Source organism: Lactuca sativa, chromosome 8 (genome assembly GCF_002870075.4).
Source record: "Lactuca sativa cultivar Salinas chromosome 8, Lsat_Salinas_v11, whole genome shotgun sequence".
In the NCBI taxonomy this organism is placed as follows: Eukaryota; Viridiplantae; Streptophyta; class Magnoliopsida; order Asterales; family Asteraceae; genus Lactuca; species Lactuca sativa.
In genome coordinates, this window is record NC_056630.2 from 259671049 (window position 1) to 259682233 (window position 11185).

Below are 11185 nucleotides of genomic sequence, written 5' to 3' on the forward strand. Positions count from 1 at the left end.
TCCTTCGAGTGGACTCGGCGAGTAGCTTGAAGATGAGGAGGAACTCGACGAGTAGGATGAACAGCTCGTCGAGTCGGTTGAAGTTAGGCATGGACTCGGCGAGTTGGATGAACAACTCGACGAGTTGGTTGAAGATTGTCTTGGACTCGGCGAGTCTGTTCTTGGACTCGGCGAGTCAGATTGCGAAACCCTAAACCCTTTGAGTTGAGACTCGAATCAGTGAGTCGGGTGGTGACTCAGCGAGTTGGACAGGACAGGTCTTGGAACTAGTTGGACTCGGCGAGTCATGGACTGACTCGGCGAGTCAGGTCGCGAATAAGAAAGACCCTGAGCTTATGAACTCGGCGAGTCTTTAGGAAGACTCGGCGAGTAGGGTTGACCTGGAAGGTTGACTTTGACCAGAGTTGACTTAGTTGACTGTCAGACTAAGTGTTATATGTATATTGATAGCTCGGAGAGCTGGAGGAGCAGCGGTTCAGGGGATTGTCGAATAGCAGCCAGAGGTTTATCAGCCGGGCTCAGCAGTTAAGGTGAGTTTCCTTCCAGTAGGAACGGGTCTAAGGCCACAATGCCGGCCCGTTTAGCTAGCAGTAGTTTCGGATGTTGATCGGATACAGCAGTTAGTATGTTTGATGCCTTCGTGGCTCAAACAGGATTTATGTGTTATGTGTTCCGGGTTACGGCCCGATGTAGTATGCAGTATATGTGAGTTTATGCCAGTTGATATGTTATGATATGCTGTGTTCAGTTAGCTTCGGACTTCGGTCCGATGGAGGGGACAAGGTCCCAGACAGTTAGCTTCGGACTTCGGTCCGATGGAGGGGGCAAGGCCCCAGTCAGTTAGCTTCGGACTTCGGTCCGATGTCAGCTTCGGACTTCGGTCCGATGGAGGGGACAAGGTCCCAGATAGTCAGCTTCGGACTTCGGTCCGATGGAGGGGGCAAGGCCCCAGTCAGTTAGCTTCGGACTTCGGTCTGATGTCAGCTTCGGACTTCGGTTCGATGTAGGGGGCAAGGCCCCGTTAGTCCGGACTTCGGTCCGATGCAGTGGGCAAGGCCCAATATGTGCTTTATATGTATTGTGTGATATGTGGTAGATTGGGGGAGCTCATTAAGCTTCGTGCTTACGGTTTTCAGTTTTGGTTTCAGGTACTCGGTTTTCAAAAGAGGAGCTCGGGAAGATTGTAGAGCACACACCATAGTCAGTTAGCCTGGGAATGTTTGACTCTGATAATGATGCTACGTTTTGAATTTAATACTCGAAAGTTATGTTTGACTTATGATACGTTTTATAAATCCAGTTTTAGTAATGTTTTAAAAGAAATTTTTAGTCGTGATTTTTGGGTCGTTACAATAGGTATGTCCCATCTCTAAATATTATTAAAAGAGAACCATTAATTCACCAATGAAACAATCAGGGCCCTTGATTGTGTTTTAATACTCCGTTTTCCACCCTTAGATCAAATTGCTGACATCATCTTTCCCAAACAAAATTCAAACACGATTACATTTAATTATAGAATCTGTAATAATTATAGAATATTTAAATTCAATAATTGTTTTATCAATTGAAACATATCATTCTATTTATATACATGATATCAGTTTCTCTAATTAATATTGTTCCTAATTTAACTCTCTTATTTATAGGTTTTGATTTCCAAATTCAACCGCGTTTATATTTTATTATTTATTTATTTCTTTTTTAAAAAACTCATTAAACAAGTATCAATAATTAAGTTATTAACCTATAAAATCTAATCTAATCCCATTAAATCAGCAAAATATTTAAGAGTCAAAATTAAATTCAATATTATTCATAATTTATCTCCCAGTATATCCCACATAAAATGAATCAATTTGAGATAATTGTTTGAATTTTAAAACTGATTAAATAAGAAAGTCAATTAATTTGAAGTTTTGAATTAATATAACTGATTTCTTTTTTTTACCAGATGAATAGCCAAAAATCACCAAGATGATATGTTAGGATCCCAATTTTTTAGAAGATAATGGTTTCCTTATTCAAAAACACCCTATATATATGATTGCACTAAAGTGGTTATTCTTACGATTTTAGATTGAGTCCTATGATTTACAGTGTTCTTCTTGAGCAATCTTCTTCTCCAGTATGAAAACTTATTGTTGTTTTTGGTTTTACAAGGCCAATATGAAAAGAGCCATATGAGCCTCCATGGGGGTTGGTACACCAAACAAAGTCAATTCATAAAGCTACTACATAATATGTTTTAATCAAGAAGTCGCATTATGTTGTGATAAAACAAAGTTCACATAGATCATTTATGTTAAAAATTACTGTATTAAAAAACCAAATTGCTCTAATATAAATATTAAATATTTTTATCTAATAAGTTTGGTTCAAAAACTCTAAAAATGAATCTAACTAACATTTTTTTTATTAAAATTCAATATAAGACAAAACCACATATTAATGTGATATGTATTTAATTTATGTTCTCGCGTTAAACGCAGGTCATAATCTATTTAATTATTATAAAAACAATTTAAAACAAATTTCAATTGAGATTTAATTATTTATATTATTGTTAGATATATGCTTCCTCTCTTGCAGGATGGTTTCGGTAGACTTGAGAGATTAGAACGAAAGATGTAAACTCACAAGGTCAAAATGAAAACTTGTTAGCGGGTAAAATTACCATTTGACTTTCTCCTAAAAAAACACTCTATAAATTATAAGAAGTTTCAAAATTTATGTGATCAGCTAAAGCTGTTTCAAACTTGACATATTATTTTAGTATTGAAATTGTGATTTTTCACATGAGATTGTAATTTTTAATTTTCATTTTTTCTATCGTCTTCTTTAGGGATAAATGCAAGAGATAGCAGTGTACTCTCATTTAATCTCTAAATATTATTAAAAGAGAATCCTTAATTCACCAATGAAGCAATCAGAGCCCTTGATTGTGATTTAATTCTATATTTTCACCATTAGATCAAACTACTGACATCATCTTCCCCAAATAAAATTCAAACACAATTACATTTAATTATAGAATCTGTAATAAATATAGAATCTTTAAATTCAGTAATTATTTTATCAATTGAAACATACCATTCTATTTATATACATGATATTAATTTTTCTAATTAAGATTGTTTCTAATTTAACTTCCTTATTTATAGCTTTTGATTTCGAAATTTAAACCCGTTTATATTTTATTATTTATTTATTTAAAAAAAACTAATTAAACAAGAATATCAATAATTAAGTTATTAACCTATAAAATCTAATCTAATCCCATTAAATCAGCAAAATTTAAGAGTCAAAATTAAAGTCAATATTATTCATAATTTATCTCGCAGTATATCCCACATAAAATGAATCAATTTGAGAGTATTGTATGAATTTTAAAACTGATTAAATAAGAAAGTCAATTAATTTGATGTTTTAAATTAATATAGCTGATATCTTTTTTTCCCAAAAGAATAGCTGAAAATCTCCAAGATGATATCTTAGGATCCCAATTTTTTTAGAAGATAATGATTTCCTTCTTCAAAAACACCCTATATATACGATTACACTGAAGTGGATATTCTTACGATTTTAGACCGAGTCCTATGATTTACAATGTTTTTCTTGAGCAATGTTTTTCTTAAATTCTTTTTGCCAAGCTCTTACTTTACTCTATTCTCCTTATTCTTCTTCAATTTCTTGCGTTTACTATGTTCTTATTATTTGTTATTACTGTGTTCTTATTGAGAGGTCATAAAAAAATAATCAATATATTTTAAACATATTAGTTTCATTCATTTAGTTACAAATCCAAAATTACACCCTTTATATCGATTTTTTAATGTGTTGACCTATGTTTGTCAAGAGAAAGCCATGAAAGTCGTTTTAATGCATGATGACAAAGCTAGTGGAACGGATCAAAAACAGGATAAAAAAGTTTTTTATTATTATACTTCAACTTACATGAACAAATACGTATATGTTGTTCCTAGGTTTTTAGTAACTCTTTTATGTATATTATTATAATTTTCGATTAAATTTTCAAATTTTGTATTATTGAATTTGTTTATATCAATGGTTTTAGTTTCAAAATCACTGTTATAGTACAAGACTTTACCGGCGTGATATCCCTTAAGTTATTTGATCGTGACGCAAAGAAACTTTTGAAAAAAAAACACACAAGAGTTGCTTCAAAAGTTTAATGATGTTATCGTTATTAACTTCATTTACATAAAACTAATTTTTACTTTTTGTCTGTCTATTTTTATAACCGTTAATTTTTCCATTTTTAGGAGGGTAATATGAAGATTTATCCGTCCGCTTTGAAATTACTCTTGGATAAAAAGTTGTCTTTCAAAATTTAAATTTCTCATTATAATTTGAAGAACAATGTTGATGGTTATGCAATCTCAAACTTCAATGTTGATAATAAAAGCACTGTTGAATTGGAAAAAAATTAACATCGAACAGGTAACATTCTTTTACGAAACATACTACAAACACTACACTTATTAGATTCGTTTTTTATATATTAGTTGATCAACTAACATATGTCTATGTACTAGAAATATAGGCGCCGTAATCCGATTCGTTTAACGTTTTATCGGCGAAATTCGGATGTCAAGACACATTAAATTTAAAGGTTTTAAATATAATACAACTAAATCTAATATTTTAATTACTTTAAAATATTATTAACTTTTAGATTGACATATGAATTAATTTTCTATATTTAGGATGCGGTTTCGTTTACTGGCGATAACGTCACACTCGCTTCGAATCTAGATAAAAGTATTGTAACAAGTTCACTAACTAAGTGGACATCCTTTAAAAAAATGTTTAGACATGAAGAATTAAAACACAACTTGGAAGATGTTTACGATGTTGATACTATGGAAAAAATGTCCTCAACCAAATGATCATTAACATCAATGACAGATCGTACTTCTGGAGAAGGCAAATCAAAACTATTAATTCCAAAGAAAGACAAATAATATATGATTTTCATGATTTTATATGAGTAGTTGGATGATTTTAGTACGGTTGATTTCATATTATGTTTACATACTATTTGGTTTTTGAGTTTGTTTTTTGATTACTTTGTTTCATACTATTCATTTTTGGGTTAGAATTTTGATCATTTAAATACATTTTGGGTTTTATGAAATGTTAAATTATTCATCTATTTACCTTTTGGGTTTAAACTGATATGAATTTAGAATTTTAATCAGTTTTTACTATATTATTTCGTTTGAATGTGAATTTTTAAGTATTGTTACAATGTTATTCATTACAACTTCAATATAAATATTAGCAAACTACAATTTTTTTATGAAATTATAAACTTTTATAAATCTTTTAACCGTTATAAAACAATTATTTACAATTCCCTGTGAAGTTATTGGAAATTTTTTTAGCAAACATTTACCATTGAAATATTATTATTTTTTAGATATTAATGTTATCCACAATTTTACAAATTTAAATAATAAATTCCATTATAATGACGCTAGAGAGAGGCAAAGACTAAGACTTTTACATTTTTTTTGGAAAGGGAACTTCCCTAATGATGGTTTCCGGGCCAGCTTTCACGCACCGACTAATCCCCCACTGCGAACATGAGGCTATGCCTCATGACACGGAGTCATGCAGGCGAACCTCCATAGCCACAAAGGCTGAGTAGTGCGATGAGTTGAACGTGGGTTAATAGGTTATCCATTATATCTTCCACATGTCTTACTAAGTCACCGCAACCCAAGTGTAAGACATTTACATATAGAAAATAGAAGATTGAATTCTATGTTATCCCTAAATTAAAATTAAACTCCTCCCCAAATTTAAAGCCATAACTTATGAACTAACCATCATATATGTTTGCAAATCAACGTGATATATCTTTTTAATTATTCTATTTCTTTCTCAGTGTACATCGATGGTACCAAAATTCATCAAGAGCAAAACAGTCACCTTGTATTTAATTCCTATTAATATAGTAAATACTTCTAATTTTGAATATAATAATCGGTCTCATACATGTTAAATTACAATTGCTCGATTTCCAACTATCTAACTCAATAACTTTATGTAATTATTCTTAAACTTACCTTTTTCTGTAACGTTATTGATTAGATTTACTATAATTAAGTTTAAATTGCAGAGATTTTTACTTAAAAGTGATGAGCATTAGTTGATTTTTTTTATTGAAGCTTGAGGATGATGCAAAACTCAAAATCCCTTAGTTGTAATACCTACATACTTAATAATTGATTATTTCGACAAAAATACTTTCCTGTAACTTTGATAACAAATTTTTTGAATTAAGCATATTTTTATGATTATTAATTTGTTTTCTCTACTCACTTGTACTTATCATCTTGAAGATGAGAAAAGATTAACAATGTCTATATTGAAAAATGCCAAAAAGATCTTATTGGTCATACATTTCTGACATGATCTTCAAATATTTTTTGTTTTTTATTCGTTTTTGTGTATTTGACTTGTTACTTCAAGAAACTCAGTTTTCTATTAATTTTGATAACAAATCTATTGAATTAAGCATACTTTTATGATTATAAATTTGTCAAATTTCTATTGTTAAATCAAGTATAAATGAATTTGAACAATCGTTAAATTTCATATTTTATAATGTAATTTATGCACTAATTAATCAAATAATAGTACATATCCAAGTGGTCTGGTATCTCCAAGACAATAAACAAACATGTAAATTATATGTAATTTCACAATATTGTCATTTTTTTTATTGAATTTAAATGAATAATTACTTCTTTCACGTGATTTAGATTTTTGATTACTCATATAAAGTTGTAATAAAATAAAATTCAGATAAATTGAAAAAATTGTTCAGCAAAACCTTAAAATTTTTGAAATCTGTTTGAAATTTGGTTATATGCCAAGTTAGGCTTCTTTTTGTGTTGTCATTTTGTTGATTTGGCTATGTATGGTTCATTTGAAGTTTTATTTCTCTACAAGAATGTTAATGTTCACATCCAAGTGGAAACAATCAAAACTGGTAAGCATTCTAAATGATTTTTTCACTTACATTAATCAAAACTATTATTTTAAGTGGTGCGTTCTCATGGATGTCATACCGGTTGTCACTATATAGACCTTCTAACGGTCTATAAAAGATCCTAGTGGCCTTATGAAGAATCTTGCTACGTTTTCAATGAAGTATCACTCTATTAACATTCTTCTCTATAGCTCTTTCTTTTATTTTCGATATAGATGTGTGCCACAACAATAAGACAGAAAGAGGTGTGAGTGACCATTAAAGTTGAAAAGGTAATATATAACTTAAGAATAATATATAAAGTGTAAATATTTATTTCAACGAAAAATATGTTGTTTGATTTTTAGGTTACATATCTGTTTTTTTATATATAATTTGATTTTGACAAGTTTGATCTAAATTTGATAATTGAAGCAGGTACGAAAGATATGTGCTAATGATTTTGAATATGTATTGCCCTATAGAAACCAATTGTAGCCTCACAGACCATTCTCTCATATCTCAGTAGGTCTTAACATTTCTCAAAATTCAGCTACAAAAAGTCATGGATGCACTTCTTAAATCAATCCTCTAAACCGAATTTCATTTGTTAGTTGGATGTAGTGACCAAAATGCAAGATTTGTGAAAGTCCATTATTATTTATTAGTGTTAACCTTTAGCAAATTATGAAACTAATATTATATTTTTGTTAATAACATTTTTTTGTAATAATTTATTTGATCGGAAGATATGTATATGTGAATGAGTGTAGCTTGAAAAATCATATTTTAATTTTTATAAGGAAAAAATACTTTGAAATCGACCAATTTACAATGTCTGAATTTGATGTTTATGGTTATGACAACTCACTTTATTTGTAATGTCTATCGAATTTCTTTGCATAATTTAATATTGCTGGTACATGTAATAACTTATTGTTACTTTTGCTTTTACATGATAAATATGAAAATAGCTATACGAGCCTCTAAGGGGGTTGATACACAAAACATTGTCAATTCATAAAGCCACTACACAACATGTTTGAATCAAGAAGTCGCGTTATGTTGTGATAAAACAAAGATCACATAGATCATTTATGTTAAAAATTATTATATTAAAAAAAAACAAATTGCTCATTTTTTTTTATTAAAATTCAAGATAATACAAAGTCACCTATTAATGTGATATGTATTTAATTATTGTCCGCATTTAACGTGGGTCATAATCTAGTCGTTTATTATAACATTGTAACATCTTTTTGGCAAAAAGGGTTGTAACTTTTGAATGAATTGGAATTCATAATCGCACTTATTATTGTCCATTATTAAGGCTACTAAGTTGCGTTCTTCATCTCAAACGGTGTTATTTATTTATTTATTTTACTTAGGATTTGGTGGTATAACTTACGTGTGGCAATGTGGCATACATGTATTTATTTTGATTGAATTATTTTGAAGTTACATAAATAAATGAATATCAGCCTTCAATCAGATGTAAACCGATTTCGAAAGGAAATGTAAAATGTGAAATCGAGAAGAAAAAGACATGGGTTATAATTATTTGATATAGTCATCGTCGTCATTAGTTTCTCTAAGGTTGCTTGAGAAATAGGAAATGAATAAATTGACATACGATTACTACATGACATTCCTTTTTAAATTAATTTTGAAAAACATCTCTTTGATAGTAAATGACAACTTTACCCATTTATTTAAAGATAATGTAGGTTAAATTTTATAATATACTATCCTAGCCATTGTCCATCCTTGTTTATCACTCATGCTGAATAGATAACACATTGTTTTGTCGGGTAATTGAGAATTTCCTTTTTTTTTTTTTTATCAACAAGCCAATTCATAGTTTAATAGATGAGTTAAATGATGAACAATGTCTTATTGAAATTCAATGAATAAAGTTACGAAAAGTCTGCTATAATGTTATTTAAGAGATATAGAGTTCAACTAATTAAACTCTTCAGAAAAAATGTATTATTTTTTTTGCGATTAAAATAAATGTTATATTGAAATTTTATATAATTCAATAAAATATAGGAAATAAATAATAGAAGTAAAATGATAATATAACAATTTATTAAACTCGATATGGTTCAATGCACCATTAATACCTTTAGACGGGTAACCGAACCAATAAGAAATTGCATGTTAACCTATTTTGTTGTTTAGTTCTACTTAAATAAATGCACGTTGGCATGACTGATTGGTAACGAAGTTATAATTTAGAAGAAACAATATATCCGTATATGTGTATAATATCTGAAACTTACCTTAGAAGAAATGCAATGAGAAAGGTCACACTGGGAGTGATGCAATTCAAAGCACTCGCCACGGTTGCAGAAGTATATGCTAAACCATATGCATATGCATTAAGATGGATTGTGGATCCGAGGGATGACAAAACAAAAATCTTGATCATCACTACAAGGCTGAGCGTTGGTCTTTCTTTCCTGTAAGTTTCATGCTCATAGTTTACGAATATATATATATAACTCTTAACTAGCAGTTAACTGATAGAGTAGAGATGAATGAATTACCTTTCATATACAAAAGCCAAAGGGCAAAAAAGAATTGTGCTTAGTAAATGGCGATAAACCACAAATATAAGTTGATTAAGTCCATTTGCAAACCCGATCTTCATTGTAATGCTTGCTCCTGCAAAAAGAAACTGTACAAACACCATTGCAAAGTAGGGAAAGCTGCTGGTATTCATGATATGGGTAGCTAGCAGATAGATGGCTACATCTTGTCTCAAACATATATGGAAAGTTAAGGTCATAAAAATAATAAATAAATAATAGCAAGTTCATTCATAGTGGAAAGTGAATGTAGATTATATAAAGGGCCAATTGGTGTAACAACCCTTACATAAAAATGCATGTCTACACATCTTGTACTCCTAACTTCTGGCTAGCTCCTTTTCAATAAAAAAAATTTGTTTTTTTGTTTCGAAAATTGAAGATCATGTAAGGTGACAGTAAAGTAAACAAATGGGATTTAAATACAATATAACTTTTTAACAATCAATATTTTGTTAACCTAAGTTGCGAAAGCCGTGCATCATGATCATGACAATGCAATACCTAACTTATAGGAGCAGATAGTCTTGACTTCATTCTCTTCGCCTTTAAAATAAGCACCCAAAAAAGCACCCAACATTTGTTTTATTCTTAAATGGTGGTTTTTTTTTGAACGGCAACTTTATTCTTCTTGGTTGCTAATTAAAGCACTCAAAACAGGAATGAAACATGTTACCACTCAACCAAAAACTCCCATAACTTTTGGGAGGTGATCCTTCCACGGATTTTTTATTCACCCACTGAATTTTAAATGCAAATGACAATTATGCCCATAACATGTATTTAGATTTTAGAGTATAATTAGTTATTCAAAGGAAGGGGATTATTTGTAGCAAAACAATTAAAATATAATACGTCAATGTTAGTCCTTCTCCGGCGTCGCAATCTTCATCCAACGTTTGAACCACAATCTACCCCAATCTCTGATATTTCCAAGGCAGTTTTTGATACGTCAATGCTGGTCCTACTCCGCCGACATTTATCCCGACGACATTTTCCACTTTTATCGACGGGGCTATCCAGATGACTTTTTACCGACGACAAGTTGTCGGTATATGCTTTATAGAAGACATGTCGTCTGCACAGCAACTGGAAATATCGTTGGTATAGGCCTCATTCCTTGTGGTGATACCATATGATCCAATTTTGCATTTTTGTCAAATAACTAAAAGTTATGGGTGCTGATATTTCCAAGGCAGTTTTTGATATATCCACGGAATTACAAAGAAAATGACAATTTTGCCCTTTAAAATGTAACTAATTATTCAAAAGGAGTCAATGAACCGTCTCTCAATAATCAGAGACCACTAAAAAAGAAACCACTCTCTTTTATCCGGTCTCTGAATCTCCCATCCAAATTGAAAAACACTAGAAAGCTCGCAAGTCGCAATCTCCATTATCAGACACCGGGTTTTAATGTAGAAGAGGTGACGACTTCCTCCTGAAATCTACTAATCGCTTTACGAGGTTACAAAAATCGTCATTCACAACCCTTTGTTTATGCTTGTGTACCCCGTAGTCGGCTATGTTACGGCCCTTCATGAGACTGCAAGTGCAACAGTAGCCGAAGAAATTCTTTCATGGT

At 30.8% G+C, this 11185-nt stretch overlaps 1 protein-coding gene across 1 annotated transcript in view; it reads right to left on the bottom strand.

Moving 5' to 3' along the window:
- LOC111903614 (WAT1-related protein At5g64700-like) overlaps positions 1 to 9736 on the bottom strand; it is a 54067-nt gene extending 44331 nt beyond the window's left edge. Inside the window, exons 1-2 of the mRNA XM_052767035.1 lie at positions 9559 to 9736; positions 9292 to 9471 (exon numbers count right to left, since the gene is read on the bottom strand). Coding sequence (XP_052622995.1) covers positions 9292 to 9471; positions 9559 to 9734 — 356 coding nt within the window. The 5' untranslated portion in view covers positions 9735 to 9736. The remainder of the gene's footprint in view (positions 1 to 9291; positions 9472 to 9558) is intronic.
- Positions 9737 to 11185: the final 1449 nt, after the last annotated feature.